Source organism: Epinephelus moara, chromosome 4, assembly GCF_006386435.1.
Source record: "Epinephelus moara isolate mb chromosome 4, YSFRI_EMoa_1.0, whole genome shotgun sequence".
Taxonomy (NCBI): Eukaryota; Metazoa; Chordata; class Actinopteri; order Perciformes; family Serranidae; genus Epinephelus; species Epinephelus moara.
In genome coordinates this window covers 21,568,248-21,592,131 of record NC_065509.1, presented here as the reverse complement: position 1 = coordinate 21,592,131, position 23,884 = coordinate 21,568,248, and the positions used below count along the sequence as shown (strand labels likewise).

The 23,884-nt window shown below is 42.2% G+C and overlaps 1 protein-coding gene across 2 annotated transcripts in view; it reads left to right on the top strand.

Moving 5' to 3' along the window:
• spock1 (SPARC (osteonectin), cwcv and kazal like domains proteoglycan 1) overlaps positions 1 to 18,145 on the top strand; it is a 152,473-nt gene extending 134,328 nt beyond the window's left edge. For both annotated transcript variants that reach the window (XM_050042361.1, XM_050042360.1), the window contains exons 8-12: positions 9,563 to 9,682; positions 10,013 to 10,234; positions 12,927 to 12,989; positions 13,626 to 13,763; positions 16,717 to 18,145. In XM_050042361.1, coding sequence (XP_049898318.1) covers positions 9,563 to 9,682; positions 10,013 to 10,234; positions 12,927 to 12,989; positions 13,626 to 13,763; positions 16,717 to 16,913 — 740 coding nt within the window. In that variant the 3' untranslated portion in view covers positions 16,914 to 18,145. The remainder of the gene's footprint in view (positions 1 to 9,562; positions 9,683 to 10,012; positions 10,235 to 12,926; positions 12,990 to 13,625; positions 13,764 to 16,716) is intronic.
• The last annotated feature ends 5,739 nt before the right edge of the window (positions 18,146 to 23,884 follow it).

The following is a 23,884-nucleotide window of genomic DNA, read 5'->3' as shown; positions in this document are numbered from 1 at the left end:
GTGCCAGTGAGATTGTTCTGGAGAGCTGATAGCTTGAGGCAAAGAAAATCAAACATACCCTTGTATCTTTTTAATGAATCTGACCTTCTATCTTCCTCATATCTCCTATCCGACTGTCTCAATCCATTTCTTTCTCCTTCTGTTACCTTGTTAAAAAGTGTCACCTTACTCCGCCGCCTCCTATCTCTCCTCTCTCCCTTTCCATCTGCCTTTCATCTTGATCTGATCAGACCACGCTCCTGATGTCTCAAGGTGATCACCGCACGCTTTTTCCTCCGTCTAGATTTAGAGCCACTCCTTCTCTTTTATATGACAAACTTAGTTAATCATTTAGAAATGATAAAGGAGCACCATGGCGGGACACAAAGCCTGACTTCTCCTGATGGCTGGAGTTATATATTAGGAAGTCTGGAGGACACATTCATCTCCTGACCTAAACCGGCCTGGAGGGATTGCCACTGTATGTAATTTGGGAATGTTGCACTTAGTCACCTCCTAATGGCAGTCACAACCACAACATCTGGTGGTGGAGCAAGACTGCTGCGTATTTGTGCCAAACTTAAGGGGACCAAAGAGGATGCATCTTCAGTAAACAAGATGGACACAGTTTGTAAATTAAGCTGACAGTTTTGACAAAGCTAATGATGAATAAATGATTGATTGATATGTGGATGGGTATGGCACAGTTTTGGTTTGATGATTTTATGCCTTGTTAAATGCGTCGTATTCATTACGTTAGATAGATTTCAAGTGCCAGTGAGATAAAAAAGATTACATAAGCTGACTGTAGATTTAGTATCACGACTAGAGAAAATTACATTCAAGAAAACTGCTAGATGAATATAGCTTTAGCTCTTAATATCTCATTATGAATCAAATCAACAGCAGCTTCATCCAGGATCTACAACCATGATCTTTCCATCGCCTTATAACTGAGGTTTTTAATCTGTAAGGCGCGTCTCCCCAGGGGGCACAGGAGAATTGAAGGGGAGGCGTGGAGGGACGGACGTGAGGCAAAGATACTGTGTGAGGTGAAAGAGAAATAAGTGTATCTCAGTTTATGTAGCTTGGCTTGCAGTTTGGCTCGCTTACCAACACTCCAGCAGTTCGAGCCACAGCAGTGGCGCCTGTGACACACACCTCATGGAAGCTCTACTTTAAAACCCTTAGAAATTGATTGCCGCAATTTGCCTCAAAAATGGCACTCATCTCAGTGTCATAACCCAGTCAAATCTGAACACACACACTTTATACATATTTCACATTATACACATATTATTTTCAGTGTGACTCACACCTTCCAAGGATATCATTATCGCCAGTCTTACACAGTCAGACCTATCTTGTGCACTGCCAACGCTGGAGAAAGTTCTGGCTGAACTCATAATGCTGCACTGAGGGGGAAAAAACACTCTGGCTTTCTGTATTTCTTTAAATCAATCACTGTCATCCTAGGTGTGGCTAAACGTAGGATGCAGCCAAAATAGTGTCAGGAGGGAACTTGGGAAATTTGCACATAGGTAGACAAGCTCTGGCGTCAAAGTCCTGCAAGAGAAAACATTAAAAGACACTTGTGCATTTAGGTGTTGGTCTAGCTATGCAAGACACGTAGCAACAGGGATTTTAAAAACAGTAACACAGGAAGCAGAAGGGGAGGTGAATTATGTCTGAATAGACAGCTAATGACAGGCTTATACCCACAGTCTACATCCTGTGAGCTAGACTGCATCATCACCGTTGTCTATCGCAAATAAACCTCCATAAATCTACTTCAAAATCATTTTAAAAAATGCAACATTGTCAGAAATTAAAAAAGATGTGCCTTATCCAAGTGTTTTAGTAGCCTAAATGTAACAAGCAGCAGGACTCAGAACACAAAAATCTGTGTCAAAGTCCTGTGCTTTTTTCACCCACCCAGCCACCTGACCTCCACACTTTGACATGTGTGCAGTATAATGTCACGCTTCCTGGATTGTATCCCAGATCTATCTATTGAATGGTATCTAGGCAACATTTATATTTTCTCTACAACATATACTTGGTTAAGTCAATTCAAAGAGTGGTGCAGGGATGACCTTTTTTTGCAGGCCAACCCAGAAGTCAGCAGCGCCCGGTCCCATGGCAAAAAGCCAGTGGGATTTTTCCATCAGATTGTGGACTATTGCAGAAAAAAAAAGTTTTGCGGCTAACAAAAATGTTTGATAGCCGTCTTAAATGTTTTGTCTCCACAAATCTCCACAAATGAGTGCCACTTTTATGCTACTCTACAGTCACATGACTTCAACATCGCCAATACTATGAGGCTGTAAAGACCTTTTTTTTAAGACCTTTTTAAGACATGTAAATTCTTCAAAATTCACAAGCAGGGTATTTACTGATGTATTTTATGGAGTAGAATAAAACTCAATCTCTCAAGCGTGTGTTAACCACAGATGTCATTTCAGACATCTAACCAAAAAGCCATTCAAAAATAAATTCACTCATCCATTCATTTAACTTTTTATTTTAACTCTGAAAATACATTGAGGTAGAGACCTCATTTACAATGTAGCTGGGTAAAACAATATAAAATAAAAGCACTAAGACACAGAAAAAAACAAAGACAAACTTACATAAAAGTGGCAACAAGAAGTAAAAAGCAAGACACCACAATTAAAAATGTAAAGATAAATAAATAAAAGCATCAATGATGAATAAAAACTGTTAAAATTGGAACATAACATTGACTTTGAGGCAAGGGAACACTGTGGCATTTCAGTGAGTTGTGGTTTGATTCATTGTGGTGACTTTGTCTTCACCCTACTGTCCGCAACTTCCCTTAAAAATGCAAATGATAGCTGCGTCTCCATGGCATATTCCTCTAGCCTGTCTCACATGTAGCTCTTTGTCCTGTTGATCAGATTGGTCTCTGTAAGTGTGTTAGTAGAAGTGCATTGTATACAGAGGAGTGTTTACTATATTGTGTGTATTTTCTGCCAGAAATTAGAGGAAAACTCTGCATCATATCTTGTGTGCTGGCTTACAGTTCAGCTTTCCTTCTACAGCTGGTTGTTTGTGTGTGTGTGTGTGTGTGTGTGTGTGTCAGTCTGTGCAAAACTGATGGCTTGTGGGTTGTTGTTTTTTTGGCTGCCAGTCTGTACTACTCTGAGTTTACAGACATGAAAGACAGCAGAAGCGAGGAAGTGCTGGGTGAGAGGGAAGGAGGGTGGAAGGAAGATGGATAAGAAGGTAATTCCCAGCCATGATTCAGTGTTTGATATTTGACCCACAGCTCTGATCGATTCCTCTTCTTCTCCTGTGTGAATGCAGCCAGTATGTCTGGCTGTCTACTACCACTTCATCCTTGGTAAAAGTTCACTGTCAAACAATCTGTGATGGGTTGGATGTGGAGCCAATAACATCAGTTCTGGCAACTTTAGCACTGTATCCGTCTCTGTGTAACATATCCACTGGAATAATTAGAAAGTAGCCGTTTGGCTCAATGATGCACCACTTCTCATATCTGAAGGGGAGAGGAGTTTTTCTCACATCTGAAGATCTTAAAAGTGGCAACTTCTTAGCCAAACACTTCCAGCTATTTTCACTGCTGCCAGTTTTTTTATCACCACATATTGAAGTGTTTCTTTAACAATTATATTTGCTGCTAAAACACATAAAAATCACTAAATCTAAATCAAGAGACCCTCCAGTTCCTTGATGCTAATGGTACCAACCTTATCAGTTTCTCTCTCTTGTTTCCTCTGTAGCACAAGAAGCTGAGTCATGAATAGTCACAGGTGGTTGCCATGGTGAAAAGACAGGTTTAGTCTTTGTTTTAAACACCAGTTGCATCAGTTACAATTTTTATATCACTCCTTGGTCATAGTCTGCTTTGCAGTACCACATAAAAAAAGAATGGGCCTTTTGAGAATTCATTTCATAATAAGCCATACATTGAACAATAGCCAAATTAATTAAAAACATTGCAAAATTAAAATCTGCTTCATTGAGCATAAGACCAGATGTGTGTACAAAAAGTTAATTAATAATGGAAACATATTTTGTCAAATGAATAATGGTGAAGGTTTTGCATTATCAGCCAGACAAATTGTTAATTTAGCACCGTGGCTCCCAAACCTTTTTCAAAATGACCCTTTTAAAGTGAAGCAATATCTAATTTAGCCCCCTGATAACATTTTGCATAATATGTCCATTAGTTATAACCAGGTCTACCAGAGAAGGATTTTCCTTTTTCAGACCTGAGGAGGTAAAACTATCAGAGCTACAAAGGAAGCAAAGGTTGGAGAAATGCCAGAGAAAAAAACAAGCAGAACTATTTTTTATTTCTTTCCTATCCTGTTATTCATCTTATGACCCTTAAGATTTATCTTAGGGGCCATGAAAATTGAAGTATCAAAACATCTGTTTACAATCTTTCACACAACTTGTGCAGTGTAATACAAGTCACATTTATCCAGTTGTTTGCTCAGTACTTCCCAAACTCATGCATTTTCACTGAAGGCCCAGATACACCAAACCAACATCAAAGATCTAGCTGAAACAAAGGCCGACTGTTGCGTCACCTCACTTGCCCTGTGTCTCGGCCAAAAAGTTGAACCTCAACACAACACAACCACTACTGCTAACAGCTAAGTAGCACATATGTTCTGCACTTATGGGAGGAAAATAACTCCAGCAGGCAGCAGTAGTCTGTATTCATCATTAAAGAAAGAGAAACCGAATGACCAACAGGACGGATTTACTGTAAGATGCTACTGTAGTTAGTAAGTTAGCACGTTCACACAACCCAATGCTGAAAAATAAATTGCGTTTTTTACAAACTTGACACATTCATGAGTCACTTGCAGCCCATTCACAATGGACCTGGGACCCACTTTGGGAACAGGACCCACCAATTGGGAACCACTGCCATAGAGGCATGTGAGAATTCAGTGTAACACAGGTGAGTAATTGGCATACAAATAATCATATGGGGGGTGAAGTATTCCTTTGTGTGTGTGTTGGATCAGGAAGTCTACATTACAACAAACTACATCAAAATAGAGGGAAAATGTGGCTCTAGTTTTCGCCTTAAAAACAACCTTGGCTCCAGCCATGAATTTTTTTTTTCTTTAAGTCTAACTTTGAAGTGTTGTTCTGTAAAGCGATTCTCAGACACTTGATCAGGGTTTCTACTGACAGCAGCAACATCACTTGTTGAGTCCCCCATCAAATCCAGTTCTGCCATAACAGTGTAATCTTTGTAGCTGCCCGTGGACGGGCTTTGATGTTAGTTGTGTCTGACCCTGCTCTGGCGTGGAAAGAGAGAGGGAGAAATGGTTAACAGGCTACTTTATCTCTGTGTGTTGTGTCCTTCAGTGCGTAAATGTTTTCAGCTCCAGCTTTCTGACTCATTGCCCGACAAAAGGAGTCCCTACATGGGCAGCAGTGTCGGGCCTGTCCGAAACAATTTGGGTCACACTGAGAGAGAGAGATAAGAGGGGTCCATCGAGACTTATTGTGGGGCGTAGTGCAAAGTCCGAGAGACTTGAGAGGAAAAGATGGAGAGAGCAGTGGAGACAAAAGTGGAAAAAGTAGAGGAGGGGGGAGAGGGACAGAGGGAGCGGATATCAAAGAGAAAAACAGAAACACTAAATCTTTGGACTCTATAGGGGGATGTGTGAGAGGAGAGATGGGAAATGAAGCACTCAAAGCAATTTAAGTGAGAGAAAGAAATAGAAGAGCCGGGCATATCAAAGTGGTCCTCTAAGTCTAAGAGAAACTGAGTTAGGTACAGCCAGGTGTGATAAGTGGCTTCTATTGAATCGCAGAAAATTGACAGAGATAGAGGAGACAGAGAGATTGGAAATGAATAGGCAATAGAGGGAAATGAGCAAGAAGTCCTCAAAGGCAACAAAAGAATGGCAAAGACAGGGAGTGATTCAAATGGCAGGGAGTGGGAACAGAAATGAAAACAATAAGTGGGAAAACTTGGTGTGGGGATGAAGAACGGCCATATAAATGAAGAGGGGGATAAAGCAAGTGCAGTACGCTAAACTCCACTTCTGCCAGAGGAAGAATTTTAATTAGGAGGCCAAGACGGATAATGTTGTGGCTGTTGGTATTTTGCTCTCTCTTTCTCTGCTCCAGACCGTGGAAATAAAGAGCATTCTGAAATGTTATCCGTCTGGACCTGAAGGGTTATAACACACACACACACACACACACACACACATTCACACACAACCACAGAGCACCTTGGGATTCCAGAGGTAATGTCACAAGGATATCAAGCCAGATAAATGTTATCAGTCCTCTCCTCAGCTCCGGTCTGTTACCTGGGGGTGTCCTCTGTTTTATAGCACCTGCAATAATGACACAATCCCAGACTATTACTATGAAATGTGTATCTTTCTCTGTATGTGTGTGTGTGTGTGTGTGTGTGTGTGTGTGTGTGTGTGTGTGTGTGTGTGCGTGCGTGCGCATGTGTTTGCATTCATGTCAGGACGCAGGACATGAATTGGCAACAGAATGAGGAGTGTGACTTGACAAAAACAAAAACCTCTCTCATCCTTGCAATCTGCTTAAAAACTCCCACTGGCCTTGTGGCATATTGTGTGTGTGTGTGTGTGTGTGTGTGTGTGTGTGTGTGTTGTATGTGTGTGTGTGACGTGCATGCACCTTCAGACGTCTTAATCCACTGACAGCAAAGTGTGATCTAGGTCTTCACACAGGGACCAATCTGCTCGTGTGTGTGTGTGTGTGTGTACTTGTACTTGCTACATAATGAGGACTGAAACATGTTTTATCCAATGAAGTGAGGACAATTTGGAGAGAGAGGATGTGTTGGCTGGTCTTCACTCCTTCAAAGGCCTGTTTAAGGGTTAAACCCTGGTTTTAAAGTTCAGGTTACATTTAGGTTTGAGTTGGGGTAAGGTTTGGGGTTAGGCATTTATTTGTGATGGTTAAGCTTAGGGTAAAAGGCTAGGGAATATTAATGAGAGTCCTCACAAAGATAGAATTACCTGTGAGTGTGAAAGCGAGAAGCCCTTTGTACACAGAAATCACACTATAGGGCCGCTACAAAGTCCCTGTACACATGCCGCATCTTTAACTACCTGGGAAAGCGAGGTCAGGCGCTGGCCGCTACTTTTGAACCTTTTGTGAGCCAGCTTTCAATAGTGCAGCGGCAGCTTGCGTCTGAGGATGTTAAGCAACTTTAACAAGCACTGTATCATGGCCTGTTCACCTGAAATCCTGAGTGAAGAGCTAATCTTCTTCCAGGCGCTCTTTATAAGTGTGTGGGCATATCGTGTGTGGGACTGATGCAAATCTGCTGCTGGGCTCCAGAAGTTGAACTCTATTTATCTCAGGGCGCAGCCATTGCACCCTGAAAAACTGGAAACTTAGGAACGTGTGCACGTTGCGATGGCATCACTCTGGCATTTTAACGTGCCTGCCTTGCATCCACATTGAAAACAATGAATTTGAGGGCAGAAAAAATGCGGCATATGTAGGGACCCTTTTGCATCCTTTGCATTTTATGTACAACCAGATAACAGCCACATCATTTCACTCTAGTCTGTGATTATACACTGCATCCTGGCATCTTGCAATGAAAAGAGGCGTGACAGGCGTGACATATCACATAACAGCATCGCCCTCCAGTGTAACATATATACGTTGGTAGCGCTTTTTAAACAACGACAATGGCATAACATGTCAATCGCAATCATGTACCTTTTCTGTTATATGCTAGCTGATCTCGTCCTCTGCTCGGAGGGTAAGGAGCTCCCAAATCTCATTGTTCTCTCAAACTGCAGACATTTCCAGCCACTGTTCTTCGTCTTTGAGTTAGCTGCTAACTGCTAACAAGTTCTTTTTAAATCTCCTGCAGTGGGTTGCCAACATAATACTTACTCAAAACGTTGCACCCGTTCCACCCATGGCCACATCTCTCTGGCTTTATGTTTTACATAGATCTCATTTTGGGGCTGTTACTACCTCCATCCCCTTAGGTGCTATATTGCAGGCACCTGGACTTGCTTGAGTTTCTTGAAGACATTTCACTTCTCATCCAAGAGGCTTCTTCAGAACCATTGAAGCCTCTTGGATGACAGGTGAAATGTCTTCATGAAACTCAAATTAAAGCACTTAAGATTACCATGACCTGGATGACTGAGAATCTTCACCATCATACCTCCATTCCCAGCTCAGAGGCGAGACAACTCTGTCCCCCCTTTCCACAATCGCACCTTACACACAGGACAGTGAGGCGGCATAACAGCGTGATAATTCTGCCTTGAAAAGCCAGTGCAGAAGTGGCTTGAAAGAGAGCGAGAGACAGAGGGAAATTTTAGATGAGGTTATCTTTATCTCTGATGTGTCTGTTCAGTGTATTTGCATGTAACAACAGGGTTTTTCCTTCTTTTGTGATTTCTAACACCATATCCAAGAATTAGAAGTTATTCCCAAGATAAAATCATTGTGATTTGTATTTAGGAGTGTCTCTTTGAACACTCCAACCCTTTGCATGTTTCACAGCAAACTGCCTCAATTCTGAAAAAAGAGTGCTGCGGGAATGTTAACGACCTCCCTCTGCATTTTCTATCAGCCACGACAAAGCTGGAGAGTTTTTGGATTGGGAGGCTCGGCACGAGGTGGAGAATCACTCTCGTCCTTCAGGCACATTTATCAAACTCTCAGAATGAAACAGAATGGGGGGAAATATTCACAGGAGAGAAAGAGAAAGGAAGACGAAGATTGACAGACAGAGAGACACAGGCAGACAGGCAGAGGCAGAGGTCTGCTTGGATTGCAGGCAGACCCTGTCAGTCCCAGAGGGCTGAAGGGACGAGGGGTTTGTTAGGCAGCGACAGAGGCTGGTTTATACTTTTAATTAGGAGTATCATATTGTTCAGTTCATGCTCTCTTTGGGTAGTAACTCGGAGAGTAGCATCAACATGCATGCCGGTATGGGATCAGTTTTCTTTTAAGTTGCACAGCCAAGACAGTGTGATCGTGCATAAAAACACAAACAGACTTATCTCCACCGTGGATAAAATGCAACGATAAAGTGGCTTCTTGCTGCAAGATGACATTTGGGATTTTAAACAGACCTTTGTCCACTGGTTGTGTGTGTTTGACTGTAAGTGTGTAGTTTCCCACATGGATAAAAATCAATTATCTAAACAAGAACACTAACTGGTAAACAGATAGAGATGACAGCAGACAAGTAAACGCCAATGTGTGTACTGTATTTGTGTGTGTGTGTGTTTATGTCAGATTGGGTTCCTATGGTAACTGTCAAGAGATAGCAGCAGTTCCGTATGTGTTATCACTCTTCTGTGTTTACTCAAGGAGAAGACTTGGATGAGGAAAAAGGGAAAGAAAAAACACAGAGAGGGAAAGTACACAGCAGAAATGAAATGAAAATTTGATAAGGAGCAAGAAAAGAATTGTTTTTTTCTTCCTTCTGATGACAGCAGTAGATTGACGGCTTCCCCTCTCCTCATTATTTTGTGATTTTGTGTATGTGTGTGTGTGTGTGTGTGTGTGTGTGTGTGTGTGTGTGTGTGTATAGCCTGCACTGACACAGAGCTCCACAGCCTGGCTGCAAGACTAAAGGACTGGTTCGGAGTTCTCCACCTCGACGCCAACAGAGACCTCAAATCCTCTGACAGCTTTGACTCCGCCACTGGACGTGAGTACATCCCCCCACATGTCCCTGTGTGTGTGTGTGCTTGTGTGGGTGTGTGTGTGCAGCCCTTTGCACAACAGCCACGCTTATTCAGTCCTCATGAGGCCTGGCAGCGATGCTGACAGCAACCCTGCTCTGTTCTCTGTAATGTCAACATGTCTGAACACATGTCAACTCTGCCACCGCACACACCCACACACACTCAGATCTCAGTGTGATACTTGAAAAAGATAAAAATGTAAGTGACCTGGACATGTTCTGCAGTTTCAAAAATGTTCAACTTCAACAATTCCATTATCTTTTTTTCCCCTCTCTGTCTCTTTTCTCCTCCAGACTTTGACACCAGCATCTTGCCCATCTGTAAGGACTCACTGGGCTGGATGTTCAACAAGCTTGACATGAACTTTGACCTCCTGCTGGACCAATCAGAGCTGAGTGCCATCTACCTGGACAAGTACGAGCTGTGCATGAAGCCCCTCTTTAACTCGTGTGACTCCTTCAAGGACGGCAAGCTGTCTAACAACGAGTGGTGTTACTGCTTCCAGAAACCTGATGGTGAGGAGGGGGAGAGGGGGGAATAATAAATGTTTAAATAAGAAGGACAAACGCAAGGAGGAAATGAAGAGTTTCATTCATTTGTTCAAACCTTTATTTAAGATTTGGGAAATCAGTTGAGGGAGACCCTTATTTTCATTGATGCTGAGCATGAACAAAGACATTAAAACAATCATTAAGCAAATAATGCATATCAATTAAAACAGATATGAAATTATACAAAACAACAAACAACAGGAATAAATGATCATTAAAAGTAGAAATACAGGGTGATAAACATGCTAAGGTGTAGATGTATAGGTAAAAGCATTTACACCCAATTAAAACAAGGTCAGAAATAAGGCACTTAAACAGCCATAAGGGCAGCAGAGTGTCAAAGTTTAAGGTCTTTTGCAGAGAACGACATTCTTCCTTGTTCAGGGAGTGTGAAGCAACAACCTATTCTCTGAACGAGTACCAAGGTTATGTGAGGTCAGACTTCAAAGGGATGAAATATAGAGTGGAAGCATCTGCATCAAAGCTTTATGAATGAACAGATACCAATGCTGCTCTCGCCTCACAGCCAAATGTGGCCAGCCAACCTTTCGGTAAAGGTGGCAGTGATGGGAGTTTATAATTACAAGTGGTACCAAATGTGGTGACTTAAATTTACAGCATGTCGATCACCATGATGATAAGTAACTTAAAAAATAATACAAAAGTTCCCTTAAGCAAGTATTTAGTCAGTACTGAAGTGAATGGGAACTAATGTATACCTTAAAAGCCACAAATTAGGCTTTTGGACTGTTTTTCTCGACAATTTGAATATTATTTTTGTAAGTGTTGTCCACCATTCCTAACTTTTATGATGATATTTTACTACCTAACTTAACTGACCGCACTAGAGCACAATCTGGCCGGAGGACAAGCAGCAAAACGTTCAGAATTCTGCATTCATGTGGAGTCAGGCAGACGTTAGACGTTAGACGGACAACACCTTCAGGACGGCACAAGAAAAAGTAACAGTCCGACGGAATTGCAATGACAGTAAAACGAAATGTGCATGAGGATATTTTACGATGGTGATGACGTATTGTTTACAAAAAAGGAATAACACACATTTCAATCAAGAGAATATTTATTAACATGTGCACATCAGAATGAAAAATGTGAGAAGTCTTTGGCGATTAGACCCCTTCAAGATGGTATGATTTAAGGAGGATGATGAATCCATGGTCAAATAGGGAACCCCCCGGGGTCTAGACACTGGTGGTGGTCGAGGTGGTGAAGATGAGATGAGAAGAAGATGGAGAGGTGCTGATGATCTGGATGAGCAGAGGAATGAGTCTTTGTTGAGCTGGTCCTGGACTCTGGATTCGACGGCTGGAGGTGAACGGGGTGGAGGAGGGCACAACAAGCAGCCGCAGGAGAGAGCAGATTTAAAATTTTGCAGTAGCATCCTGACTGGCTGATAGAGGTCGTGGCAAAGTTTGATTGGATAACTAGAAGAGGCCCATAGACAGCTGATTAAAGGAAGCAGTGGGAGTGGGATTGAGAGAATTGTTAAGGGATGAGCATAAAGAAAGTCTTCCCGATTGAACTTACGTTGAGCTTCATTGGAGAAAATTGTTTTGTGTTTATTATTTTATGTCCTTTTTCTTGTAATGTCCAGCAATTGCCCAGATCACATATGTTTTTGCTCTGTGTGAGGGAGCTACGTAACTTCAGGCATTAAATTGTGGAGGTTGGCATAAAGTTAAAATATTTTAACTTTGAACAGCAGTGCCATCTACCATTACTGTTTCCAGTACTCTCTGCCAGCCTCCCATAAGTTTACCATCCTGCTCCCTTCACTACAATGACGTCTGATTTGCCCTCTACCGTCTCCCTGATTACATGCAAACACATTTGAAAGGTCATCAAACCCACTTTACCAAACTTATTCAGAGCAAAAACTGAAGGTTAACATGAAAACTATGGTAGAACCGTCTGATATGTTTTGCAGACGACTCATTAACACTGAACTAGCGTGCGCCCCAACACCCCATTTTCTCTTTAATAAATAATAATTATAGACATTTTTGGAGCATGTATTTTCAGCTTCACCTTTTATTAATTAAGGTACATAACATGATAAAATCATTTGACCACTTATGTTCCCTCCTCTCTTGTATAGCGATACCCCACCGTGTCCCCAGATATCATCCTGCTGTAGCGTACCAACCATTCCAACTTTATTTAAAATGTTTAGCACCTTGCATATATATTTGTGCAATCAAAAGTGCTTCACAGATAACTGAAGAGCTGATAATAGAATAATAAGATTTAAACAGTAAAACAATTCACTAATGCACACAAAGCAGATGAAAATTTAATAATAATGTAACAATAAAACCAACAAAATAGATGAATATTATGATTACTGGTACCAGTAAAATGTGCATTTTGTGCTGAGACTGTGGTCCTTGCAGATGACAGATTGAGGAGGATACAGAATAAAGTCAGGGAGACTGAAAATCAGTAGTCATTGTGAGGACAGAGGCAATTTAGAAAGATGCATGGAGGAATGAAAGGGTGACCAATATAAGAAATCAATAAGACGTTAGAGTAGAGTAGATTGTTACACAGAGAAAGAGCCCTTTCGGTTAAATTATGCTGGTGAAAAAAACAAGCTCTATTAATGAAACTATTTGTATGTGTTCTCTGGTTGTAGGACTGCCCTGCCAAGCTGAGAAGAGCAGGATCCAGAGCCAGAGTCGAAGGAAGAGCCTCATAGGTCAGTGTGGATGATTGACGGCTGTCAGACACTGACTCCTGTCTCAGAAACCATCATGGCCACCGTCAATGCTAACACACACACTGGAATGAAAAATGCTATCTCTTTGAATAGTTTCAAGTATGGAAAATAAATCAGAAGCATTAAACACACGGTGTGTATACAAACACTATGAAGCACATCCTGACATTTTGTACACATGTCGTCTGTCCCCTGCGGACACATCATTCAGTGTTTCAGCTCACGACAAAACAGCTTGAAAAATGAGCTTGGGCTGGGTCAAATGAAGGTAACAGATCTAGGTGTGTGTGTGTGTGTGTGTGTGTGTGTGTGTGTGTGTGTGTGTGTGTGTGTGTTATTGAAAGTGACTGCTTCCCTTTAAGCAGGATGTATGCTTGTTGTCCTGCAACCTTCACAGCAGTAATTGATTGTTGATCTCCCTCTGTGAATACACAAGAACTTTGGTCACAACTGCAGGACATGCAACCTCTGCTGAGGAGGGATCAGATTCTATCTACCCTCTATTTCTGTCAGTTTGATGTTCTCCACCCTCTCCCCCCCTTTTCATATCACTATTTACCTTCATTCTCTAACCTTTTCCCCTCTGTCCTTCCTTTCTTTCTCTTCTGTCTTTAGGCTCTTATATTCCCCGCTGTACTGAGGAAGGTTACTTCAAACCAACCCAGTGCCACGGCAGCACCGGCCAGTGTTGGTGTGTGGACAAATATGGCAACGAGATCGCTGGCTCCAGAAAACAAGGCAACCCCAACTGCGGTAAGACTGCAGCACACACACATGGGCACACCAACACTTGCACACACCTACTTGAGATGTTCCTGGCGACTCGTTTGCGTGACATTTAAACAGAAGTTGAAACTTAGGGGTTCCTGGTGGCTTAGTGCTTGGAGCAGGCATCCTATATTCGAAGGCAGTGTCCTTGCTGCAGCGGCTGTGTGGTTCAATTCCAGCCTGTGGCCCTTTGCTACATGTCATCCCCTATCTCTCTCCCCTTTTCTCTTTGAGACTGTCCTATCTAATAAGGGTAAAAAAGAAGTTTAAACTTAGACTAGCCAACAAGTCTAAAAGTAAGAAAACACTCAGAAAATCTCTAAAACTGAGCACAATTTATATGACCAAAAGGTTAAACGTCATCCAAAAAACATTGCCTATATTAAAGGAGCCATTTGAAATTGTTATCACATTTTTCAATAACCAAATTTAAATGCCACTGAAATGTGCGGCACTTTACACTGTCTAATATGAACACTGCAAATTATCCTACAAAACTCACTAAATAAAAGTTAAACAATAACATTAACTTACTGAATATTTAACATCTCGACTCATCTCCATTCAAAAATACACACACACTCACACGGTAGCTCTCTCATGCATGAGTGTGCACGTAAACTGACACACACACACACACACACACACACACACATATGTCCAGGCTTCTCCCATGCACCCAAAAGCACCTCTGTCGTTCAGTCTAGTGAGAAGACACCCAGTCGGCAAAAGTAGGTATGAAGGCTCAGACATACTTTCTGCATTGAACATCAGCAGATACCTGCAGACTTGTACCAGTCGCATGCACAAATCTTTATAAATTGAGTCTGAGAGTGCACGTATGGCTGTGTGTGTGCATTTGTGTGTGTGTGAAAGAGAGAATTAGGGAGAGCCGTTTATAATCAGAGCCAGCGGTTAGTCTTGCATGCTAATTCAAACTCCTCCCGTTGTGATTAAGATACCCAGAAGACAAGTTTAAGCAGTTGGTAAGTCTGGTACCAACTAGCAAGTGTAGCATCATTTAAGCACATCCCTAGTTCACTCTTTGCTAAACAAGGGTGTGGGTTGTGATGCGTGTGCCCTTATTGGCTCCCATTTGTCGAGCTGCTTTCAGAGTTACTGTTTTGATGCAGGTGGACTGCTGTGTGTCTGTCTTTTATCTCCCTTTGTAATATGAGAGCTTCTCTTTAAAACATAACGTACCGCTGAAACACGAGCAGCACCACAATTCCAACTTTGTTCTATTTCTTTGCTCAGTATCTCTCCCTGTCTCTCTTTATCTTTACCGGTATCTACGCATCAGTGATCATTTAGGAAATAGATAACATTAGGCATGCCTCTGGAGCCAGTCTGGCTGGTTTACTATCAGTCAAATGTCTGATTCTATCTGCCTCTGATATTCTGCTTGTGTAGCTTTGATAAAACACCAGCGTCTTGCAAGTCAAGTAGGAGAATCCGTCACACTTGTCAGCAGAGAGCAGTGTCAAAAGATTTGTTATAATGCATGAATTTGTAGCAGCAGCTGTGTTGCACCTTTTAGAGGGGAATAAACGCTTAAACTGCCGGCAGATGTTGGCACCCAAGAAGACGCATTTAGACAAAGAATATGTATAATTAAGTGCTTTGATATGTCAGAGTCATACCTGACAAGCCAGTGGTGGAAATTCAAAGGGAATGGTCAAAAAGCCAATAGAAGCACTTTGCTGCAAATCAGTGGCCGAGGATTTCATTGTGGGGGAAAAAAAGAATAATAATTAGCAAGAAAGAATCCAGGCAGATATACTGATTACCAATCAAACAGCCAGCTCACAGTCACAGATTACAGCTCACTCGAATGCCAGTCTAGTCCAAAGCCAGTAATTGCAGTTTCCAATATTGATGAGGTGTCTCTGTTGCCACACACACACACACACACACACACACACACTGACAGCAGCAGCAGTCCTTTGTCTCTGGTCTAACAAGCTCATCTAACTCTGGCTGAGTGGCCTCAGGCTGGAGCAGACTGGAGTTCTCCCATTCGGCCTTGCATAGAACAAACAGGTAGCAATGCAGCAGCTCTCCGCTCGATAGCCTAAACACAAGGACAGCAAACTGATTTTAACACTGTGAGTGCCACTCAGCCAGAGTGCACTTGTACCCAGGTGTAAATAGGCTGTTTTGAACTGAACTCAGAAGGATTTTAAGGTCCCAATTTTACGAAATGCTGGAGGCAGCGGCTGAGATAATGACACTGGAGCTTCACAGGATGCAGCAGTAGTGCCAAAAAACATTTGTTTAACAACAAGCTGTTTGCAGGTGTAACTGAGCTTAGCCAGACGCCACTGAGGCTGGCTAGGTAAGCAACCCTTTGACTGTGCGTTGTGTTGTGTTGAGTGAAGGAATGATGGATGGGAGGCTTGCGTCTATTCCTTCCTCTCTTGTTCTGTGTTGCCATTATGTAAACGGGTCAGTCATAGGAAAGTAGGTGGATCACTCGACTCTGACGGAGAGTCTACAGCCATGCTGGCAGCTCTGTTAGGCTGCACTGACGCACAATAGCACGAGGAGCTAAAAACACATCTCAGATTAGCGTGTTAGCATGCTATCCTTTGCTAATTAGTACTAAACACAAAGTACAGCTGAGGTGGATGGGAATATCGTCAGTTATCTAAACAATTTTTTTATCATTTTGTCCCAATTAAAGGTAAAGACATATTTCACTGCTGGAAAGATGATCCTTTCATAAAACTACACTGTCTACTACACTGCTAGAATGCACTCCGCCTCATCCGACCAATAAACGCTCCTGCTTGTGGATGACGTAACGCAAGTTTCCTGTTACTCTGTTAAGGATGTTTATGAACAGCTTTTTCCCCAGAGCTATGGACGCACTTCAGAGACTCTAGACCCTATGTGCTTCTGACATGTCTGCTTGTGTTTGTGCACCTCCCTACAGATGAGGACCAGGAGACATCGGGGGATTTTGGCAGCGGCGGTGCAGTCATTCTGCTCGACGACCAGGAGGAGGAGCCATCACAGAGTGGCCGAAGCCGGCAGAAGAAGAGACGGGGCCGGATTCACCCCCGAGGAGCCATCGAGGACGACGAGGACGAGGAAGACGACAAGGATGACGAGATCGGCTACGTTTGGTAGCTCCGCTCCATTTTATTCTGCCATCAGCCGACAAGGAAACTCCGTTAACTCAGCACAGATCTGAAGCCATTCCAATGTCTCCTCCTCCAGTTACTTTGGCAGCAGTCCATCTTTTGGCTCCTGAACTTGCTCCTGTGATCCCAGTCCCTTATCCACATCTCTCTCTTCAGTGAACCTCATCCGACCTGTTCCTTTTCAAGTGTTTCACTCTTTCCTCAGACGGAAAAACTATTAGATTTCAACAACAGCTGTCAAGACCCTGTCAGAATTCTGCTCAAGCTGTCCACTTTCTGCCTCTACCTTACCCCAAACCTGCAATCTTTAACCTCCTCTAACATGAACTCACTTCTCTATTACTCCCTCTATCTCCTTCTTCCTCTTATTCTGTCCCGCTCTCCTATCTCTGTATGTCCATGTCAGAGCCTCTGGTCAGTCTGTGAGCCCAGATACATTAGCTGATGTGCTGGATGTAAATATGTTTCCTCCAGGAAGGCCAGATTGTGGATTAAACCCTCCCTGTACTTCCATCAGCGGTTTCATTCTCATGTTCTGTGTTCCACCGTCGGGCTCCTTCCAGTGTTCAAAGATGTTCCCACAACACGTTCCCAGGCTCTGAGATGCTCCCTATCTCTCTGTTATTTCATGGAGGATTGTAAATTATTTAACCGTTGATCTTGAATGTCCCAGAAAGCCCAGGAAGCAATGAGATTAATGATGTATTGTCGTTGTTGTTGCATGTTTCTCATCGTGTTTCTGTAAAAGAGAGATTTACCTGGCCAGGTCTAGCTCTATGCATCTCAAACAGAAAGTGATGCCTATTTGGCTGCTACAATACTTTGTTGCTATGTTGATGCTGTCTAGTGTCTTTTTGGTTCTTCTCCCAATCTCAGGAGGTAGGAAGTTGCATTGCAGAGCGATAGCAGTGTAGAAAAGCGAACTGCAAGGCCTACAGTCCAAATCTGCGGCGTTTCAGCCAGCTATTCTTTTACTAATTGGTCAGTAGGGCTTCTGAGGCTGTTTGACTGTGCATAGACACTAGAGGAAGAAGCTGCTCCTGAGCTGGGAGGACACATGAAGTCGGGCGAGCAGAGAAGAGGCTCTGTTCTGCCTCCCAACACTGGATATGTTCGTGATTTAAAAATTGAAATCCTCACCATGTCAACTAAGTGAACTTTTATTTGTAACTTTGAAAATTTAAGTAAAGTGGCACTTTGGGTGTCTTTTGAACCTTACAGGTCTGTGTCCATGTGTCTGTTGTTCTCCTGATGTACCATTTTCAGCACGAGCCTCACATTTCATCTTATTTCACCAAATCATGATGAAATAAAAACACATCTCTTTCCTCACTGTGAAACCACAAACACATTTATATGAGTTTCTCATGCTTTTTGGTTTTTATTTTCTCTGAAGCTCAGGTTTCTCTGCAGTAGAACAATCAAAGCCCTCCATCAATCCTGACCTTTTCCAACCTTGAGAAAGCAGCCTCTCCCGTTAGAAGCAGACATAAATGGTAGCAGCAGAAAATACTCTTATCACTTGCCTTTGAGAGAGCAGAATCACAAAGCCAGCAGTGCCCAAAAGAACATAAAAGCTTAATGAGTGTTTTTGTAATATCACTGGTTAATGGGACAGCTGACCCCACTGGCTTGAAACAGCCCGCTCAGCACTTTGAAAACACATTGTACCAACAATCAGAGGCTAAAAGGACGACCGAATCTTCTGGCTTGAAACAGCCTATTCAGCAGTTCACAACACACTCTGTCAGATACAGTAGACAATGGGCTTAACTATGTGCATCAAATTATGCCAGAAGCTGTGGAGGTTGTATAATCACCCAATTCTGGGACCGGGGCTAGTGCAGCATCTTCCTCTGTCATCAGGCTACGTGGCAAAAGCTGCAAAAGGAAATGTCTCATTTGTCCATCTTTCATCACGTAAAGTGTCTGCTGCTTATTTCCTGCATTGTGTCCACCTTATTCCTTACCTTTCATGAATTATAGGCCCTACCTCCAGTAATTCCCTTTACTGAAGCTGCATTTGCGAGGGTTAGATTCAGATTCATTTTTTAATGTCCTCTATAGAGGAAATTGGCTTTCACAGTCTAAATACAAACACTTAAAGCAACAACACAACACGTCTGCTTCAGTTTACCCAGGCTATTTAAAGCAGTGATGGCTGAGGGCACAAAAGGGTTTTTTTGCAGAGTAGTCGTCTGTGTCTCTGGCCACAGGGGAGGAGGGTGAGACATTGGCTTAGGGGGGTGGCAGGGCTTTTGTGCCATGGTCAGTGTTCTATGAATGGTGGCAGTGTGAGTGAGGACTGACAGGTTGGAGGTGGTGAGTCCAATTATTTTAGGTGATATGTTGGTGATTTTTAGGAGCTTGTTTCTATTGGTATAGGAGAGCAATGCGAAATAGTGGCTGGTGCAGTACAGGACGATGGGTTCATTTGGAAGAAGGTAGGGTTTGACTGTTAACAGTATGTTACAGGTTTCCCTTTTTCTTTTGTGAAGAAAAAAAATGTGTGGGGACACCAGTCTATCACACCATAGAGGAAAAGTTTAACAGTTTTGGAAATAGGCTCATCTTTCCTATCCAGAGTTAGATGAGAAGATTGTCACCACTTATGTTTGCTTACTAAGCTGGCTCTGTCCAAAGGTAGCAAAGTCAACCTGAACCTCTACAACTCACTCGTGGTATTTTAGTCAAACAGACTAAAATACATCAATATAATATACTTGCTTAGGAGATCTTTATACCACCTCTCCATCTTAAGGGGGTTTCTGCCTTCCACTTAAAGGATTCAGAATCTTATTCCTTGTACTGGTTTACTGTTAACATTCATAACAGTTCTTAAACTAAATTATATGCCTCTTTTTTGTATAAATATAAGTATTATAAAATATAAATCTTACAAATTAACAAATTATAATTCCTTCATTTTGATAGGCTAGCTGTTTTCCACTGCTTCCAGTCTTTGTGCTGAGCTAAGTTGGCCTGTAGCTTAATATTTCCACAGATGCATAATAATAATAATGACTAGATACCAGATGCCAAGATAGCACCTATTCGGTTCAATGGAATTGTTCACATTGTGCCAAAAAAAACCTCATAGCTTCCGGGTTTACCTCCAGGAAATTGCGTGTATCATCTACAGGAAAGTTTTGCAAATATAAAACCTTGTGGAAAAACTCCTGCATGCTGGCTAACTTGCAAAAATAATGCTGTTTATGCTGCAACATTTTGGTGACGCATGAAAGCATCAGCAGCATTAAAATCTTTTTTTTCTTTTTTGGAAGTTAGACAATGTGTGGGAGTTTTTCTACAATTTGTTTTTCTGCTCGTCACTCTCCTACACACCTGTTTGGAAATAGATGTGCGAAGTATTCCTTTTTACAAACATAAAACTGAATGGATCAAAAATTCATACTTAAAAGAGTCATAATTGACCTTGTTTTCAGATCATGGTGTCCTGTCAACAGTTTTTCAGACATATCTTGGATTTGTTTTGCTGCAATACCGAGAGTGGCCACTGGGAAAATCTGGAAGGCCTAGCAGCTTTTCTGAGGGTCTGAATATAAGCATACTACTACTAACTCTCATAGATGCCAGTTAATTTAGAGGAATAACCAGAAGTTGCACCCATAGCCTAATTAACAAAAGGTATCACAGTGCGAGGAGTGAGACGGGTATATTCAGATAATAAAAATCCCAAAGTGCTCACATTTTTTAATGGCTGTCTACTTTTCCTCCTAACTTGTAACTTTAGCCACCACAACACATATCAATCACACACCAGTACTCACTCACACCCTTGGTGTCCACACGCACACACACACACACACACACACACACACACACACACACACACACACACACACACTCACACTCACTCACTCATTATTGTTTCTATTTCTTTCTGCTCTCCCACTCACTCTCCTGGAGTGAGTTCCATCTTCATCTCAGTAAGGGAGATGCGTGGTTGTGTTTTATCCTCAGGGCACTTAGTTCCTCTGTTTCATTTCTCTATTGGCTGCTTTTTTATTATCCACAGATGGCTTCCCTGTCAGGTGGATCCTCCCATCGGCCCGGGGTCTCCATGGAGACCGGTGATTGGCTGCAAGTGGGGGGGTTTACGCAATTGGTGGTCCTTTTTGGAACAAAGTGGAGCAGCTCGATGAAGTTTGATGAAGTGCCATTTATTTTGAGATGACATTACTTGGTCTTAGTTTATAGTGTGCTATTAGAAGGCATTTTTTATCATTGTATCTAACTTTTTATCAACTTTGAGAATGCGCACATAGCGACATGCAGAACAGTGTGAACTGTAAATTAAAACACATTGCACGACTGTTCTCCAGTACACCATGCTCTATCTTTCCGTCATCAGGGCGATTTAGGCCTCTTTACCTTTTAGCAGCTTGGTCAGTGGCCCGACAGCGTCAGACACCAACGCACAGAGGTAGCTTTTAGCGGTGGTATGACACGCCCCAGGCAGCAGCATTTGTTGATGCTTGGGGCAACAACTGTAGTATAAAGAGCAAGAAAATCTGCATAGGTCAGGCAGTAGTGGAGGTGGATGGATCAAACAAATTCTGGACTTCCACCTGGGGGATCACTGTTAAGTTCCCATGCAAAACCAAATGTTAATCAAGCTATTTTAATGATGCAGTGTATTAGTATGTGTGGCATGCTATGCTGGTGATGTGTGTGGCGTAATGTTATATTACCTTAGTAACAAACATGATTATTTTTGGCCAAACCATGACGTTTTTTCTAAACCTAACCACGTACTTTTGTTGCGTAAACCTACGGAAGTAAACCTAAAAACTGAGTTTTTGACCTACGTTATAAGTTTTGAAAACACCTGAATGCATTTATGAGCAGAAACTGTACATTTCCTGTGGATTTACTTTAAAAAGAAACAATGCATTTAACAGCGTAAATTGACACACCGTCCCTGAACTTCCAAACTGACACAGAAGGGATATCTAGCTTGTCATATTTTGACGTGATGGGCCACTGACCAAGCATCAGTATTGGACAAGTTGGGAGTGAGTGTGTTGACGGAGGCAAGCCGGACACAATATTAGACCATATCATTACCTTTTAAGCTGACAGCAGATGGAGCAACTTTTTACGTTCTCTCGAGTTGTGCTTCTGGCCACCCAACAAATGTGTGTCTGAAGGAAATACCTGGTTCTTAAACTGCTTAATGCTCCACTACGCTAGTCGCAAACTGTGTCTGCCTGAAAGTTGGTGTTGGATAGTTTCAATACAGCTGTTTTTTGGGTTGTGATTTTTTTTTTTTTTTTTTGTTGCTATAAACAACAGCTGGTTATGGCTGAAAACGTTGCTGGTGAGAGCAGTGAGAATAAAGCAAAACAGTCAAGTCGCGGGCCATTAAACCAAAATCAATTAACTGAAAAATACTTAAATGCTTCATAATACTAACAAGAAGTGCAGAATGCGGAGATAATTCATTATGGGTTTGTCAATATGAGTCATTTGATCCATTATTAATGCGAAGATATTGATTATAGCAGCTTTAAAACTGTCACCCTCACTCACTGAAAACCATCTCCTACTGTACAACATAAAACTTTAATTTACTTACTTACTCGCTGCATCTTCTAAATATTGAGAAGTTTGGATCACTTAAGGCTACGAAATGAGCCTGCTCACAGTTTCATTTTTTGTGCCCACCATATAACTCAACCATGTGCCAAGATTGCCACTTTAGCAGTTGAAAAGTGGCTCTCTGAAGTCCTCAGGGTCCCGAGTGCTGCTGGTTCTTCCAGGTAGTTTTCATTCTAGCTGTGCGATCAAGGACCGATTTAGACCCGCATCCACAGGGGAGTGCAATTAACTACCTGACAGAAAAGAAATCCAGCAGTGCTCCAGAGCCCGAGGACCAGATTTGAGGATCACTGGTCTAAAGCCTGCCTATGTAATTGGCAGAGACATTGTAATAAGTAGGGATCATCTCTCACTAATCTGTCACAGCCCACCACTTCCACTCACACTCTCTTTCATGCTTGGCTGCTGCTGCACCAGTCAGCCTGGTGAACGTCTGAACAGATCAGACCCCCTCATGCCCCCCGGTGGAGGTTTCTTGGATCATTCGCTTCGATGTGGTAACCAACAACGCTATTCCAAATTTGCTAATTTAGGAAGAGATGGTACCGTTCTCGTTAATACTCTGCCAGCGAGGTCCCTCTGATAGCACTAAATTGCTGGGTGTAGCCCTCTGCTAAATAAATTAAACAGGAAACAACTCATAAGCGGTTCCAGTGGCTTCACTCCTGGCAACAGTGATAAATTAAATTGGAACTTTCAGGTGGGCAGTCGGGCGAGACCAAACCACATTAAAAGGAGTGTCACATTACCCTCACACCAATAAATGCATTTACCTATTTGGGTTTTCTAATTCATTTTTTTTCCCTTATCTGATTGTTGCTGCTCCACCTTGTCCACCAGGAGCTCTAATGCTGTTGTCACTGTGTTCCTTCCTGAAACAAGTCCATTATTTCTCATGCAGCACAAATGTGACTGGAATTTATAAGCACAATGTGTGACACCAGTGCCCTCTGGTGGTCTGAGCCTGGCTTTGAGTTGAGGGTCGGCTCACACTACAGCTGATTTCATGTGCTTTTTAATCAAAAATACTGCTCTCAGGGGTGTCCTGGTGGCTTCAGGGTTTAAAGTGCAGACCATATAATTGTAATGCCCCTGGTATGAGTCTGGCCACGGACCTTTTTTTGCATGTCATTCCCCTTATTCCCTCACTCTCCAATAAAAGCATAAAATGTCTCCCCAAAAAATACAGTCTAGGTCGATAAACCTTGCTGGAAACATTTTATTTATCATCACTATTTTAGTAGAATGACATTTATTCTTGTAAATACCTATTTACAATTGCATAAATGTAGCGGTTAACATGGACTCAAACACACAGACAAAGAATAGGCG